At 47.7% G+C, this 17,517-nt stretch overlaps 1 protein-coding gene across 2 annotated transcripts in view; it reads left to right on the plus strand.

Annotated features, from left to right (window-relative positions):
- LOC121538126 (MORC family CW-type zinc finger protein 3-like) overlaps positions 1 to 17,482 on the plus strand; it is a 21,587-nt gene extending 4,105 nt beyond the window's left edge. The window contains exons 3-16 of one of the 2 annotated variants that reach the window (XM_045206935.1): positions 3,927 to 4,059; positions 4,485 to 4,705; positions 4,846 to 4,993; positions 5,367 to 5,529; positions 5,831 to 5,959; positions 6,178 to 6,297; positions 6,556 to 6,659; positions 6,792 to 6,935; positions 7,141 to 7,257; positions 11,960 to 12,037; positions 12,995 to 13,261; positions 15,555 to 16,095; positions 16,316 to 16,485; positions 16,599 to 17,482. In XM_045206935.1, coding sequence (XP_045062870.1) covers positions 3,927 to 4,059; positions 4,485 to 4,705; positions 4,846 to 4,993; positions 5,367 to 5,529; positions 5,831 to 5,959; positions 6,178 to 6,297; positions 6,556 to 6,659; positions 6,792 to 6,935; positions 7,141 to 7,257; positions 11,960 to 12,037; positions 12,995 to 13,261; positions 15,555 to 16,095; positions 16,316 to 16,485; positions 16,599 to 16,758 — 2,495 coding nt within the window. In that variant the 3' untranslated portion in view covers positions 16,759 to 17,482. Of the gene's footprint in view, positions 1 to 3,926; positions 4,060 to 4,484; positions 4,706 to 4,845; positions 4,994 to 5,366; positions 5,530 to 5,830; positions 5,960 to 6,177; positions 6,298 to 6,555; positions 6,660 to 6,791; positions 6,936 to 7,140; positions 7,258 to 11,959; positions 12,038 to 12,994; positions 13,307 to 15,554; positions 16,096 to 16,315; positions 16,486 to 16,598 lie in introns of both variants that reach the window. The other variant, XM_045206934.1, reaches the window with a different exon arrangement.
- Positions 17,483 to 17,517: the final 35 nt, after the last annotated feature.

The following is a 17,517-nucleotide window of genomic DNA, read 5'->3' on the forward strand; positions in this document are numbered from 1 at the left end:
GTCGGTGACGGCCCTCACACAATGTTGTTGTCAAAGCGTGCATAAAATGCATTGAGTTCGTCTGGTAAGAGGCATCGTTGGGCAGATCATGGTTGGATCTTCCTTTTTAATCCGTAATGGACTAGCCCCTGCCACATGCGGCGGGCGTTGGAGCCTGTGTAATATGATTCCAGCTTATTCCTATATGTCACCATGGAAAGCCGAAACTCCCACCCATACAAACTTGCTGATTAGAAGGTCCTGTGTAGATTGTATTTTCGACCAGCAACTATCAAGAAATAACACTGATCAAATTTGTTAACACTGTGATGTCACGAGAGGCTGTGTCCTGGAGGGACGTTACATCCCCCTGAGGTGGCTGCAAACCCAGACAGCTATGGCTCCATCTGCTGGTATGGTCGGGAACTCCACCCCTCTATGGCCAATCTTCCCACGCAGCTGAAACAAATGAGGAGCTGATGAGCTGAAGGTTGGGGAAGGGAAGAGACACAGTCTCCAACCTGGGCTCTCTGGAGGACAAGAGTGCTGCACGTCCACTTCCATGAGGAATATAAGGATTTGGAGATACTTACCTTTGGGAAATACTCACCTTTGGATATATGCACCTGTGGAAATACGTGAGAGACATTTGGAAGGACTTTTTGCTGGGTTGGCCACTAGCTGCAACGTGGACTACAGTAAGGCTGGGGAAAAGTTATCTGAGCGAGTGAGAATTATGATTTTGGATGTGGAAGAGACATCCCTGAACTGTTAACCCTTAAAGAGCCACAAGAGAACAGAATTTTGTTATATTTTCGTTAATTTCCCAAGACCTATAATAAAATCCTTGTTTTGTTTGAACCTTGTCTCCTTGCACTACTTGAGCAATCCCGCTGAAAGCTGTGTAGCCTCTCGTGACGTCACAGATGGTGGAGAATACGGGCACGCCAAGCGTTAATAGTGCATGTCAGAGGAGGATACCGAAGGTTTGATCACCCAGTTTTCCAAGTTGGCCGTAGGCTCCCCGCCGACTGAAATGGAGGACATATTGAAAGCCCTTGTTGCTGGCCAGCAAGCCCAGATGCAAGCAAACGTGGCTCTCTTGGAGGAGCAAAAGAAAGCCAACCTTCTGAAGGCAGAGGAATTGCAGTTGCAGAGACAGAGGGTGGTCCAAAATACCCGCCCAATAAAGGCAAGTGACTTTATATCTAAGATGGGAGCTACCGATGACATTGAGGCATACCTGCATGCATTTGAGGCCACGGCCACTAGGGAAGCCTGGCCCAAGCAACAGTGGGTTGGTCTGTTAGCCCCCTTTCTAACCGGGGAATCGCTGAATGCTGTCCGGGACCTGGGCCCTGACCAGGTTACTGACTATGATGCCCTGAAGTCTGAGATCCTCAGCAGATATGGACTCACAAAGTTTGGTATGGCCCAGCGCTTTCACAGCTGGACCTTCCAACCAGACCAACCTCCTCGGGCGCAGATGCATGAACTTGTCCGAATCGCAAGGAAATGGCTGGATCCGCAGAGGAATACAGCAGCGGCGGTGGTGGAGGCCGTTGTGGTGGATCGTTACCTACGCGCCCTGCCTTATGAGGCAAAACGGTTCATCAGTCAACAGGCCTTGACCACGGCTGATCTGACCGTGGAAGCTGTGGAAAAGTACCAGGCCACAGCGGAGATGCTGAATGCTTCCCGAAAAGACCCCAGGAGTGCGGCCCCACCACAAATGGGAAGAACCCGTCCAAAGGACCCCAAGGTCTCGAACCCAGCCACGTCAGGACTTATCCCGGCTCCAGGGGGAGCCAGAAACCAGGCGGGTCCAAGAAGAGTACACCAGGAGGGGGGAAACTCGACAGTGTTACCGGTGTGGGGAGATGGGACATATCTCCTGGCAGTGTGGGAAACCAGCCGAGGAACCTATGCCCACTGCGGAGTCCTCCAGCTCAGCACCCACACACCGCTTTTGCCTCGCTCTTGGGAGTCGTAGATGGCGGCCCAGATCGACCCCCCACCTGCCCGGTAACTGTGAATCACCATGATGTGGAGGCCTTACTGGATTCTGGTAGCCGGGCCACCCTGGTGCGTAAGGATTTGGTGGGCCCAACGTCTCTGACCCCCGGGGAAAGTCCTCCCAGTTTCCTGTGTCCATGGGGACACCAGAGAATACCCCATTACTGAACTTACAATGACCAGCACACGGGGAACCATACACACGACGGCGGGGGTGGTTGATTCCCTCCCCGTCCCTGTCCTAATTGGACGAGACTGCCCAGCCTTTTACCCACTCTGGAGAGAGTCTCAGGAGAGGATAACCCGAGTACCTCGGAAACGGAGAGGCAAGACTCATCCTGGGAAGGCTCCGGTGCAATCCTCCGAGTTACTCACTCCCGCCCCGGGCTCTGATAGGGATGGCAGGTGCCCAGACCGACACAGAGACGGAGCTACAGAATCTGGACAAAGAACTGTCTGGTCTGAAGGGGACCGCTGAGAGGTATCGTTTGTTAAAGCAACAGTTAGACATGAAGACAGAAGAGTTAGATATCCTCCAGGCTAAACTCCAACAGAGCTCCTTCCCTAAGCAACAGGAGGAGCTGGAGAGGCTGCGCAGGACCATCGAGGAGTGTGAGGAGACCCTGCGCAGTAGTAAGGAGGTCCAGAAGAAGGCAGAGGAGAAGTACAAGGTGTTGGAGAACAAGATGAAGAATGCGGAGGCAGAGAGAGAGAAGGAACTGAAAGCTGCTCAACAGAAGCTAAACTCTGCTAAAACCAAGGCTGATGCGTTCAGTAAGAAACTCAAGGAGAGACAACAGGAGGCTGAGTCCCTGGTCCTAGAGTTGGAGGAGTTGAAGAGAGAGCAGTCTGGCAAGCACCACGGCAATGCGGACGCCCTCTCCCGGCGTGATGCCTTCTTCGCTGCCTTTACCCGACGAGGACGTCGGTCCCGAGGAGGGGGGTGTGATGTCACGAGAGGCTGTGTCCTGGAGGGACGTTACATCCCCCTGAGGTGGCTGCAAACCCAGACAGCTATGGCTCCATCTGCTGGTATGGTCGGGAACTCCACCCCTCTATGGCCAATCTTCCCACGCAGCTGAAACAAATGAGGAGCTGATGAGCTGAAGGTTGGGGAAGGGAAGAGACACAGTCTCCAACCTGGGCTCTCTGGAGGACAAGAGTGCTGCACGTCCACTTCCATGAGGAATATAAGGATTTGGAGATACTTACCTTTGGGAAATACTCACCTTTGGATATATGCACCTGTGGAAATACGTGAGAGACATTTGGAAGGACTTTTTGCTGGGTTGGCCACTAGCTGCAACGTGGACTACAGTAAGGCTGGGGAAAAGTTATCTGAGCGAGTGAGAATTATGATTTTGGATGTGGAAGAGACATCCCTGAACTGTTAACCCTTAAAGAGCCACAAGAGAACAGAATTTTGTTATATTTTCGTTAATTTCCCAAGACCTATAATAAAATCCTTGTTTTGTTTGAACCTTGTCTCCTTGCACTACTTGAGCAATCCCGCTGAAAGCTGTGTAGCCTCTCGTGACGTCACAACACTTTTACAGTGTTAGTTTCATTAGCTGTTGTACAATATGATATAAAACACAGGAAAAATATAATTTTGACTGCACAGGGCCTTTTAAGAATAGAATAGATAGCAGTTCACCTACTTCACACCATCTGATAGGCTATACTATCCAGAAGGGTTTCCCAAACTGGGTCCTGCAACACTTTTACATAATGCACACCCATGCTTCAGGATAAGTTGTTGAACTGATTTTAATAATTACAGTACACCCATGTCTAGACAGCGTTACTGTGAAGCACTGTGTGACTTTTACAACTTGTTCTACAACAGTTTTTACAACAGTTTTTTATGTAGAAAGGGCTTTATAGATGCATTTAATGATTGATTGACTGAGTGACTTTGTGCTGTGTAGATAATGCATCAGACCCGGGCGTGACAGCCAGGCAGATCTGGATAGATGTGGTGGAGGAGCAGCAGCAGCTTTGTCTGGCCTTCACTGACAACGGCAGCGGTATGACCCCCAGCAAACTGCACAAGATGCTCAGGTGAGAAACACACACACATATGTACGGTTGGCTACACACACACACACACACTGCTGTTTGATCATCCATGTTGCAGCCTCTACACACATACACACACACACACACACACACACACACTGCTATGTGAACTGTTATACTGTAATAACCATACATAAACCACAGAGATGAGTTACTAACACATAGCGGTCCATTTTGTCTTTTTTCACACCCTTCTTTTCTCTCACTCACGCCTACTCTCCCTCTCTCTCTCTCTCACATAAACACATGTGAACACACACACAGTCATTCTCTTTCTCCTCACACACATACACACACACACACACACACACATCCTACACACAAACTATCTTTCTGCACACCAATACAGACACACCTCTCCAACTAACGTTGCAATCTCACCCCACTCTTTCTCTTTGTCTGTTCAGTTTTGGTTTCACAGAGAAAGGTTCTGGTAAGGGCAGCCACCTGGCCATCGGTGTCTATGGAAACGGCTTTAAGTCTGGCTCCATGCGTCTGGGTCGTGACGCTCTGATCTTCACTAAGAACGGAGGCTGTCTGACTGTCGGCATGCTGTCTCAGAGCTACCTACAGGCTATAAAGGCACAGGCTGTCATCGTCCCCATAGTGCCCTTCAACCAACAGACCAATATCCTTACACACACACACAGAGAGAGAGAGAGAGAGAGAGAGAGAGAGAGAGAATGTGTGTATGTGAAAAAGTGTGTGTGTGCGTCCGTGTGCTTGCCTGTGTGTGCATCCTGGTTGCTCTCCTTAACTATGTCTTACAGGTGCTGGTAGTGACTGAGGACTCTGAGGCCAGTCTGAATGCCATCCTGACCCACTCTCTGATCCACACCCAGCAGGAGCTGCTGAAGCACTTTGACTCCATCCTCTCCAAGAAGGGCACCAAGATCCTCATCTGGAACATACGCAGGTCAGGATGCACACACCCATGTAACAGGTGTGAAATGGCTAGATAGTTAGCGGTGCGCGCTAGTAGCGTCTCCATCGGTGACATCACTCGCTCTAAGACCTTGGAGTAGTTGTTTCCCTTGCAGCTTTTGTGGAGCGATGGGTAATGATGCTCTGAGGGTGACCGCTCCAAGCCCAGGTTAGGGCGAGAAGAGGGGCGGAAGCAAAACTGTTACACACACATTCTGCTTATTTTTTTGTAATGACACAGTATTGGGTATCATCTCTGAAAGCAGAAGGGATCAGTAATTAAAGATGAATTGCAGATAAGTATTTTATCATTCTATGAAGAAGGAAGCTGACATGAGTAATGAGTTCTACAATATCACATACAGGAACAAAGATGGTAAGCCGGAGCTGGATTTTGAGACAGATGAGTTTGACATCCGGATGCCAGAGATCCACTCAGAGGAGACCAAGACTAGAGGCAAGAAGAAGAGCTTCCCTGGACCGCAGAGGACTGACCACACTATCCCAGAGATGGACTATTCCCTGAGAGTGAGTGATACAAAAAAAAAGATTAGTGGATGGAGTTAGGTGTTACAATGAGTGAGTGATGAGAGACAGGTTAGGATGGTTAAGAGAAAGTAAATTGTCAACTTTTCAGTCACTTTGCAACTCTATTCACCAGAAGATTGTGACCTTGAATGTAGCATAGCCATACAGGGTGATAAAGGAAGGTGAGAAGGTTTGATGGTTTGAATAGGATTCTGAACAGGAAGTCCCCTCCTCACACGTCTATAAAGTATCATTCATTCACACCTTTTCTTTCTCTCACACTCTCTCACTTTCCACACAGGCCTACCTCAGCATCTTGTACCTGAAGCCTCGGACTCAGATCATCCTGCGACAGAAGAAGGTTCAGACCAAGCTGGTTGCCAAGAGCCTGTCGCAGATCGAGAACGACGTTTATAAACCCCAATTCAATGTATCCTTCTGTAGCACTAGAATCTGTTTGTCCAATCATTTCTATCCCAAAACGAATCTTGTGTTTATCAAAGTCTTATGTAAGTAATAGAACCTAACCTCAACCTTAAGCTAACTTAACTTACATATCGACGATGCGAAGTACTGTGGTCACTTGTACAGGCTTCAGTCTCGGTGTATGCCCAGAAAACGTAACTTAACCTTAACCATTTCAATCAGAAAGACAGGGTTAAGGTCACCTTTGGGTTCAACCGTAAAAACAAAGACCACTATGGTATCATGATGTACCACAAGAACCGCCTCATCAAGTCCTATGAGAAAGTTGGCTACCAGATCAAGGTACAGATTAATTAAAGACTGTAATGTTGAGTTTATCTGTCAACAGCTGGGGCCACAAACACATATTGCATGAGGGTTTGGTGTGATAGTTATAGACAATACTGTGCTCTCTCTCTTCAATCCTCTCCCTCTAAATCTCCCTCTCTTTCTACATCTCTCACTCCTATATTTACCGCACTCTCTCTCCACCTCTCCCTCTACTTTTCCTTTACCTCTATTTCTCTCTCTTCTTCTTTTTTCTTCCTCTCCCTGTTTCAGTCGTCAGGTCAGAGGGCAGGGGTCGGGGTTATTGGGGTCATTGAGTGCAACTTCCTGAAGCCGGCTCACAACAAGCAAGACTTTGAATACACCAAAGAGTACAGGTACAGCACACACTTATACACATACATTAATCTGTATTATCATGAATCAGATGAGCAGATTATCAGGTTTACATGCTATTTTTAGTTCTGGATGGGAACCTCCTCGCTGTATTTGTGTGGTTTGAAACACAGGCTGACCCTGTCTTCCCTGGGGCTGAAGCTCAACGACTACTGGAATGAGATGATGGAGAAAAGGGCGAGAGAACGAGAGTTCCTGGCAGCGGAGAAGAGGAATGAGGTGGAAGATTCGGATGAGGAGGAGGAGGAAGTGGAGGAGTGAGTTTTTATGTTTGTCTTTAGGTTGACTTATGTTGGATGATTAATGCTACAGAGTGTCAACTTTCCATGACATCACAGTGCGAGTACTGGGCTAACATGGATGGCTCGTGGTTAAGTAAGAGGAAATGAAAAGTGTGTGTTTAACTTGTGTGCCTATAACAAAATGTGCCGTGTGTGTGCATGTGTTTGTACATGTGTGTAGGAGTCCAGTGTGGCTGCAGTGTGAGGACTGTCTGAAGTGGAGGCGTGTCCCAGAAGGCCATTACAGCTCTACCCCAGAACACTGGAACTGCAGCCAGAACCCCAACACCATGCTCAGGTACATGAGAGAGAGAGAGAGAGAGAGAGAGAGAGAGAGAGAGAGAGAGAGAGAGAGAGAGAGAGAGAGAGAGAGAGAGAGAGAGAGAGAGAGAGAGAGAGAGAGAGAGAGAGAGAGAGAGAGAGAGAGAGAGAGAGAGAGAGAGAGAGAGAGAGAGAGAGAGAGAGAGAGAGAGAGAGAGAGAGAGAGAGAGAGAGAGAGAGAGAGAGAGAGAGAGAGAGACTACCAGAACCCACTGGATACTCCAATTACATTCAATGAACTACAGGACAAAATACAAACCCTCCAACCCAAAAAGGCCTGTGGTTGATGGTATCCTAAATGAAATGATAAAATATACAGACCACAAATTCCAATTAGCTACACTTAAACTCTTTAACATCATCCTCAGCGCTGCCATCTTCCCAGTATTTGGAACCAAGGACTGATCACCCCAATCCACAAAAGTGGAGACACATTTGACCCCAATAGCTACCATGGGATATGCGTCAACAGCAACCTTAGGAAAATCCTCTGCATTATCATTAATAGCACACTAGTACATTTCCTCAGTGAAAAGAATGTACTGAGCAAATGTCAAATCGGCTTTTTACCAAATTACCGTACGACAGACCACGTATTCACCCTGCACAAAAAACAAACAAAATAACAACAACCTTATTTACATAAGGATTCAGACCCTTTGCTATGAGACTTGAAATTGAGCTCAGCTGCATCTTGTTTCCATTGATCATCCTTGAGATGTTTCTACAACTTGATTGTAGTCCATGGTGGTGGCAGCATCATGCTGTAGGGATGTTTTTCAACAACAGGAACTGGGAGACTAGTCAGGATCAAGGCAAAGATGAACGGAGAAAGTCCAGAGAGATCCTTGATGAAAACCTGCTCCAGAGCGTTCAGGACCTCAGACTGGGGCGAAGGTTCACCTTCCAACAGGACAACGACCCTAAGCACACAGCCAAGACAACGCAGAAGTGGCTTCGGGACAAGTCTCTGAATGTCCTTGAGTGGCCCAGCCAGAGCCCGGACTTTAACCCGATCGAACATCTCTGGAGAGACCTGAAAATAGCTGTTCAGCAATGCTCCCCATCCAACCTGACAGAGCTTGAGAGGGTCTGCGGAGAAGAATGGGAGAAACTCCCCAAATACAAATCAAATCAAATTGTATTTGTCACATGCGCTGAATACCGTGAAATGCTTGCTTACAAGCACTTAACCAACAATGCAGTTCAAGAAATTGAGTTAAGAAAATATTTACTAAATAAAATAAATAAAGTTACAAATATAAGAAAAAGTAACAATAAGATGACAATAACGAGGCTATATACACAGGGTACCGGTACCGAGTCAATGTGCGGGGGTACAGGTTAGTCGAGGTAATTTGTACATGTAGGTAGGGGTAAAGTGCACGGATAATAAACAGCGAGTAGCAGCAGTGTAAAAACAGGGGGGGGGGGGTCAATGTAAATAGTCTGGGTGGCCATTTTATTAATTGTTCAGCAGTCTTATGGCTTGCGGGTAGAAGCTGTTAAGAAGCCTTTTGGACCTAGACTTGGCGCTCTGGTACCGCTTGCCGTGCAGTAGCAGAGAGAACAGTCTATGACTTGGCTGACTGGAGTCTTTGACCATTTTTCGGGCCTTCCTCTGACACAGTGTAGTATATAGGTCCTGGATGGCAGGAAGCTTGTCCCCAGTGATGTACTGGGCCGTACACACTACCCTCTGTAGCGCCTTATGGTCGGATGCCGAGCAGTTGCCATACCAGGCGGTGATGCAACCGGTCAGGATGCTCTCGATGGTGCAGCTATAGAACTTTTTGAGGATCTGGGGACCCATGCCAAATCTTCTCAGTCTCCTGAGGGGGGAAATGTGTTGTCGTGCCCTCTTCATGACTGTCTTGGTGTGTTTGGACCATGATAGTTTGACACTAAGGAACTTGAAACTCTCGACCCTCTCCACTACAGCCCCGACGACGTGAATGGGGGCGTGTTCGGCCTTCCTTTTCCTGTAGTCCACGATCAGCTCCTTTGTCTTGCTCACGTTGAGAGAGAGGTTGTTGTCCTGGCACCACACTGCCAGGTCTCTGACCTCCTCCCTATAGGCGGTCTCATCGTTGTCGGTGATCAGGCCTACCACTGTTGTGTCGTCAGCAAACTTAATGATGGTGTTGGAGTTGTGCTTGGCCACGCAGTTGTGGGTGAACAGGGTGTACAGGAGGGGACTAAGCATGCACCCCTGAGGGTGTTACTTTTGTCCAGGTGGGAAAGGGCAGTGTGGAGTGCGATTTGAGATTGCGTCATCTGTGGATCTGTTGGGGCGCTATGCGAATTGGAGTAGGTTTAGGGTTTCCGGGATGATGGTGTTGATGTGAGCCATGACCAGCCTTTCAAAGCATTTCATGGCTACCGACGTGAGTGCTACGGGGCGGTAGTCATTTAGGCAGGTTACCTTCGCTTTCTTGGGCACGGGGACTATGGTGGTCTGCTTGAAACATGTAGGTATTACAGACTCGGTCAGGGAGAGGTTGAAAATGTCAGTGAAGACACTTGCCAGTTGGTCCGCGCATGCTCGGAGTACACGTCCTGGTAATCCGTCTGGCACCGCTGCCTTGTGAATGTTGACCTGTTTAAAGGTCTTGCTCACATCGGCTACGGCGAGCGTGATCACACAGTCATCCGGAACAACTGGTGCTCTCATGCATACTTCAGTGTTGCTTGCCTCGAAGCGAGCATAAAAGGCATTTAGCTCGTCTGCTAGGCTCGCGTCACTGGGCAGCTCGCGGCTGGGTTTCCCTTTGTAGTCCGTAATAGTTTGCAAGCCCTGCCACATCTGACGAGCGTCAGAGCTGATGTAGTAGGATTCAATCTTAGTCCTGTATTAATGCTTTGCCTGTTTGATGGTTCGTCTGAGGGCATAGCGGGATTTATTTTAAGCATCCGAATTAGTGTACCGCTCCTTGAAAACGGCAGCTCTAGCCTTTAGCTCGGTGCGGTTGTTGCCTGTAATCCATGGCTTCTGGTTGGGATATGTACGTACAGTTACTGTGGGGACAACGACGTCGATGCACTTATTGATGAAGCCGGTGACTGAGGTGGTATACTCCTCAATGCCATTGGATGAATCACGGAACATATTTCAGTCTGTGCTAGCAAAACAGTCCTGTAGCATAGCATCCGCGTCATCTGACCACTTCCGTATTGAGCGAGTCACTGGTACTTCCTGCTTTAGTTTTTGCTTGTAAGCAGGAATCGGGAGGATAAAATTATGGTCAGATTTGCCAAATGGAGGGCGAGGGAGAGCTGTGTGTGGAGTAAAGGTGGTTGCACATGTGACATGCTGGTAGAAATTAGATCAAACGGATTTAAGTTTGCCTGCTTTAAAGTCCCCGGCCACTAGGAGAGCCGCTTCTGGATGAGCATTTTCTTGTTTGCTTATGGCCTTATACAGCTCGTTGAGTGCTGTCTTAGTGCCAGCATCGGTTTGTGGTGGTAAATAGACAGCTACGAAAAATATAGATGAGAACTCTCTTGGTAGATAGTGTGGTCTACAGCTTATCATGAGGTACTCTACCTCAGGCGAGCAATACCTCGAGACTTCCTTAATATTAGATATCGCGCACCAGCTGTTATTGACAAATAGACACACACCACCATCCCTCGTCTTACCGGACGTAGCTGTTCTGTCCTGCCGATGCACGGAAAACCCAGCCAACTATATTATCCATGTCGTCGTCCAGCCACGACTCGGTGAAACATAAGATATTACTGTTTTTAATGTCCCGTTGGTAGGATCATCCAGTTTATTCTCCAGTGATTGCACGTTGGCCAATAGAACGGATGGCAGAGGCGGGTTACCCACTCGCCGACTAATTCTCACAAGGCACCCCGATCTCTGCCCCCTTTATTTCCATATTTTCTTCATGCGAATGATGGGGATTTGGGCCTGGTCTCGGAGAAGCAGTATATCCTTCGCGTCGGACTCATTAAATAAAAAATCTTCCTCCAGTTCGAGGTGAGTAATCGCTGTTCTGATATCCAGAAGCTCTTTTCGGTCATAAGAGACGGTAGCAGCAACATTATGTACAAAATAAGTTGCAAACAATGCGAAAAAACACAGTTGGTTAGGAGCCCATAAAACGGCAGCCATCCCCTCCGGTGCCATTATCACAGCTTGTAGGTGTGCCAAGCTTGAAGCATCATACCCAAGAAGACTCGAGGCTGTAATCGCTGCTAAAGGTGCTTCAACAAAGTACTGAGTAAAGGGTCTGAAAACTTATGTAAATGTGATATTTCAGGTTTTTAAAAATATATACATTACCAAACATATTTCTAAAAACCTGTTTTTGCTTTGTCATTATGGGGTATTGTGTGTAGATTATGAGGATGTAAAAAAAAATCCATTTTAGAATAAGGCTGTAACGTAACAAAATGTGGAAAAAGTAAAGGGGTCTGAATACTTTCTGAATGCACTGTATGTTTCTCATGCCAATAAAGCCCATTGAATTGACAGAGAGAGAGAGAGAGAGACAGAGAGAGAGGGAGTCAATGTGTGCTTGCGTTCAAGCTTTTCATGAGTGTGTTTGCATGTTAGGTTCTCATCAACTGTACTTCGTCACCTGTCCTGTGGTGTATTTCAGGGCTTCGTCACCTGACCTGTGGTGTATTTCAGGGCTTTGTCACCTGACCTGTGGTGTGTATTTCAGGAGCTGCTCTTTGCCAGAGGAAGCAGAGGAGAGTGAAGAAGAGTTAACGCCAAGCTACCAGAAGAAGACCTACAAGAAGTAAATCTACCACCACCCGCCCCTACTCTCACCTCCATCCTACTCTCACCTCCACCCTACTCTCACCTCAACCCTACTCTCTCCTCCTCCACCCTACTCTCTCCTCCTCCACCCTACTCTCTCCTCCTCCACCCTACTCTCACCTCCACCCTACTCTCTCCTCCTCCACCCTACTCTCTCCTCCTCCACCCTACTCTCTCCTCCTCCACCCTACTCTCTCCTCCTCCACCCTATTCTCTCCTCCTCCACCCTACTCTCTCCTCCTCCACCCTACTCTCTCCTCCTCCACCCTATTCTCTCCTCCTCCACCCTATTCTCTCCTCCTCCACCCTATTCTCTCCTCCTCCACCCTACTCTCTCCTCCTCCACCCTACTCTCTCCTCCACCCTACTCTCACCTCCACCCTAGTCTCACCTCCACCCCACCCCACTCTCACCTTCACCCCACTCTCTCCTCCACCCTACTCTCTCCTCCACCCTATTCTCTCCTCCACCCCACTCTCACCACTACCCTACTCTCACCTCCACCCCACTCTTACCTCCACCATACTCTCACCTCCACCCTGCTCTGCTCTTCATATACTGCAGATGCACAGCCAGTTAACGTCTGCACTGGCACTTTGTTTGATGTTTGTGTATGGGTGTGGCTAGTGGCTACACGTGTGTGCATGCCTGGGTGTGTGTGTATGCAATTCCATGTATCTGCACTCTGTGTGCATGTGTCAGTTTGTGGTTTTGCGCCTGTGAGTTTTACGTCGTTATTCTCAGTATAAGTGTGAGAGATTCAGTGTGGTCAAAACCACAGTGTCAGAGCAGACCTGACTTCCTCCTTCAGTTGAATCTTTTCTTTATATTTATAACAGACTTCAGGCCTACTCTACTATGCTTATCTATACTGTACTGAGCCCTGTAGCTTGGTTGTTCCATTCACTTCTGTTTCCACTCTGTGTCTAAAAAGGGACCAAGGCCTGGTCAGAAAACGAGGCCGTCCACGGAAGCTACATGTCCTCCCCCAAGGCCTGTCTGAACCGGTCCTCCTCCGCCCTCTACCCCCTGATGCCCCCCTCCCTCTGTCTGAACCGGTCCTCCTCCGCCCCCTACCCCCTGATGCCCCCCTCCATCTGCTCACAGAGGAGACTGAGGACAGCGAGCTGAATAAGACAGTGGCTACACTGGTGGCCGCTTTGGAGGATGAAGAGGACAACATGGCACAGTCCAAGTCTGGGTCAGACGCATGCGCACCCACACGCGCATGCAAACGCACATACAGGTAACTGCCAAAATAAAGGAAACACCAACATAAAGTGTCTTAATAGGGTGTTGGGCCACCACGAGCTGCCAGAACACCTTCAATGAACCGTTGCATAGATTCTACAAGTGTCTGGAACTCTATTGGAGGGATGTGACCCCATTCTTCCACGAGAAATTCCATCATTTGGTGTTTTGTTGATGGTGGTGGAAAACGCTGTCTCAGGCGCCGCTCCATAATCTTCCATACGTGTTCAATTGGGTTGAGATCTGGTGACTGAGACACACACACCCTTTAAACTGCCTATGCTCCTTTGAGACCCCTCTTTCAAAGTCACTGAGATCTCTTCTAACCATGGTAGCCAAAATAATGGGCAACTGGGCATTTTTATACATGACCCTAAGCATGATGGGATGTTAATTGTTTAATTAACTCAGGAACCACACCTTTGTGGAGCACCTGTTTCAATATAATTTGTATCCCTCATTTACTCAAGCGTTTCCTTTATTTTGGCAGTTAACTGTACATATAAACACACACACACACACACACACACACACACACACACACACACACACACACACACACACACACACACACACACACACACACACAACAAATACACATATACAGATCCTTGCAAAAGTATTCATCCCCCTTGGCGTTTCTCCTATTTTGTTGCATTACAACCTGTAATTTAACATACACAAAATAGTCCAAATTGGTGAAGTGAAATGAAAAAATGTACTTATTCTAAAAAATAAATAACGGAAAAGTGGTGCGTGCATATGTATTCACCCCCTTTGCTATGAAGCCCCTAAATAAGATCTGGTGCAACCAGTTACCTTCAGAAGTCACATAATTTGTTAGATTGCACACAGGTGGACTTTATTTAAGTGTCACATGATCTCAGTATATATACACCTGTTCTGAAAGGCCCCAGAGTCTGCAACATCACTAAGCAAGGGGCATCACCAAGCAAGCTGCACCATGAAGACCAAGGAGCTCTCCAAACAGGTCAGGGACAAAGTTGTGGAGAAGTACAGATCAGGGTTGGATTATAAAAAAATATCTGAAACTTTGAACATCCCACGGAGTACCATTTAAATCCATTATTAAAATATGGAAAGAATATGGCACCACAACAAACCTGCCAAGAGAGGGCCGCCCACCAAAACTCACAGACCAGGCAAGGAGGGCATTAATCAGAGAGGCAACAAAGAGACCAAAGATGACCCTGAAGGAGCTGCAAAGCTCCACAGCGGAGATTGGAGTATCTGTCCATGGAACCACTTTAAGCCATACACTCCACAGAGCTGGGCTTTACGGAAGAGTGACCAGAAGAAAGCCTTTGCTTAAAGAAAAAAATAAGTAAACACGTTTGGTGTTCCCAAAAGCCATGTGGGAGACTCCCCAAACATATGGAAGAAGGTACTCTGGTCAGATTAGACTAAAATTGAGCTTTTTGGCCATCAAGGAAAATGCTATGTCTGGCGCAAACCCAACACCTCTCATCACCCAGAGAACACCATCCCCACAGTGAAGCATGGTGGTGGCAGCATCATGCTGTGGGGATGTTTTTCATCGGCAGGGACTGGGAAACTGGTCAGAATTGAAGGAATGATGGATGGCGCTAAATACAGGGAAATTCTTGAGGGAAACCTGTTTCAGTCTTCCAGAGATTTGAGACTGGGACGGAGGTTCACCTTCCAGCAGGACAATGACCCTAAGCACACTGCTAAAGCAACACTTGAGTGGTTTAAGGGGAAACAGTTAAATGTCTTGGAATGGCCTAGTCAAAGCCCAGACCTCAATCCAATTGAGCATCTGTGGTATGACTTAAAGATTGCTGTACACCAGCGGCACCCATCCAACTTGAAGGAGCTGGAGCAGTTTTGCCTTGAAGAATGGGCAACAATCCCAGTGGCTAGATGTGCCAAGCTTATAGAGACATACCCCAAGAGACTTGCAGCTGTAATTGCTGCAAAAGGTGGCTCTACAAAGTATTGTATATAAGTATGTATAGTTATGCACGTTCAGGTTTTCTGTTTTTTTGTCTTATTTCTTGTTTGTTTCACCCCAAAAAATATTTGGATCTTCAAAGTGGTAGGCATGTTGTGTAAATCAAATGATACAAACCCCCCCAAAAACCAATTTTAATTCCAGGTTGTAAGGCAACAAAATAGGAAAAATGCCAAGGGGGGGTGAATACTTTCGCAAGCCACTGTAGATAGATACACACACTCAGTCTCTCTCTGTCTCTCTTCAGCAATAAGCGTAAGTCAATATGGCCGCCCAGGGACATGGACAAGCGACCACAACCATGGGCGGAGCCACACCCGTTCGCTGACGAGGTCCAAGAGGTGCAACAACCTGGGAAAGACGTCTACGGACCACAGACACTGACTGGACTGACGGACAAGACCAAGGGGGAGAAGGCACTACTGGGGGCCACCAGAGTAGGCCCTTCCCAGCCCAGCTCCACCCTTGCCTGGCCTCCCTCCCTCCCCTCAGCCCAGACAGTGGTGGTGTCCCCCCTGAGTCGTCCGGAGGGTCCCTGGCCCCGGACTCTGACCCTGGAGGGGGCTGGGTCAGACAGGGGAGCCCTGGTCCAGAGACTGGCTGGACTGGAGAAGGAGGCTCAGAGGCTGAGGAGGATACTGGGTTCCACCGCACCCCCAGCGACGCAGGACACCGTGGTGATGACAGAGGCTCCCTCTGGGGATAAGGCAGCTGGTGGGGATAAGGCAGCTGGTGGGGTGGCGGCAGAGACACCGGTGGCCATGGTAATCAAACTGGACCAAAAGGAGGTAAGTAGAGTTAACTGTGAATTTCCTAAAGGTCTGATTGTTTTACAAGATTAGTGAAATCAAAAGACATACTATCCCCATTAGGATACATGAAGAACATTTTATAAAATAGTTAGTTCCAAGCCTTCTTATTGGTGAAAACTGGTATTCTAGCTGTAAATTGTTCTGAATTTAAACTTTTATAGAGAACTTTATCCCGTTACCTCTTGTCTCTCTACAGTGTGAGAGTGCATCATCCCCTGGTGGCCAAGTGGTTCCAGGGCTGGTTGTGGACACTGTCCAGCCCCAGAGAGAACAGCCTGAGCTGGGCAGACTAAGGAGGGAGAAGGCTGACCCCCAGAGCAGGCTGAGACAGACTGACAGCCCAGTGACCAGGGACCAGAGCTCCCGGTGTGTTTACCCACACAGAGACAGAAACACCCACAGACAGAAATGCACACACAATCCATCGGTTCTCTAGCTTTGCATTCTCTCTCTAACTTTCTACTCTCTGTATTCCCCAGCATTGTGCAGGAGAATCTCCACAAAATCCGAGGGAATGTGGTGGCTCTGCTGTCAGCCATCCTGCCCCACCTGGATCTGCAGGGCATCAGCCTGGACACGCCAGACGTAGACAGCATCCTGCAGCAGATCATAGACGCCAACTCACTGTCTCCACTCTAGAACCCACTCTCAGCGCTCTAGAACCCACTCTCAGCGCTCTAGAACCCGCTCTCAGCACTCTAGAACCCGCTCTCAGCACTAGAACTCACTCTCAGTGCTCTAGAACTCACTCTGCGTTAGTACTTATTCTCACCAGTCTACCGTAGGTAACATAGTTTCCTTGTTCATACCAACCTTGAACCCCTATGGCTCTGGTGCAATGTCCACAATACATTATCCACACACTGACACATTGTAACTGCTGACCCTCCAATAGCCCTACTGACTGGCACATTGCATTATCCCAACTGACTCTCACATTGTAAATACTTTATCTCCAATTGACCCTGCCTCAGTTCAGATGTGTTATACTGTACTTGCTGAGTGTGAGATGTTGTTGAAAAGTTGTAATACTGTATTCAGATCAGCTTTCTATACTGTATGTTTTACCTTCACCATATTGGTAACCAGCGGTCTCTGCTTCATTTATCCTCATGTGTTATTACTTGTCAGTCAGAGACCCTGGCTTGTGTGAGAGAAGCTGAGAAGCATATTACTGTTTGTTTTTCATCATTGCTGCTGTTTTTAATATGTTTGTTAATTGTTTTGTCATTTTAATATCTTTAACTGTGCCATGAAAAATTCAAAATACTGTAAGGCTGAACTTAACCAACCCTGTCATTACAATGTTTTATCATTCTACCATTTGTTTGCTTGTATATCTTTTTAAAGAAAATCTACCAGATATCAGGATTTTGTGATCTTTTGTCTGGCTTGAGT

The sequence above is a fragment of the Coregonus clupeaformis genome, chromosome 3 (genome assembly GCF_020615455.1).
Source record: "Coregonus clupeaformis isolate EN_2021a chromosome 3, ASM2061545v1, whole genome shotgun sequence".
In the NCBI taxonomy this organism is placed as follows: Eukaryota; Metazoa; Chordata; class Actinopteri; order Salmoniformes; family Salmonidae; genus Coregonus; species Coregonus clupeaformis.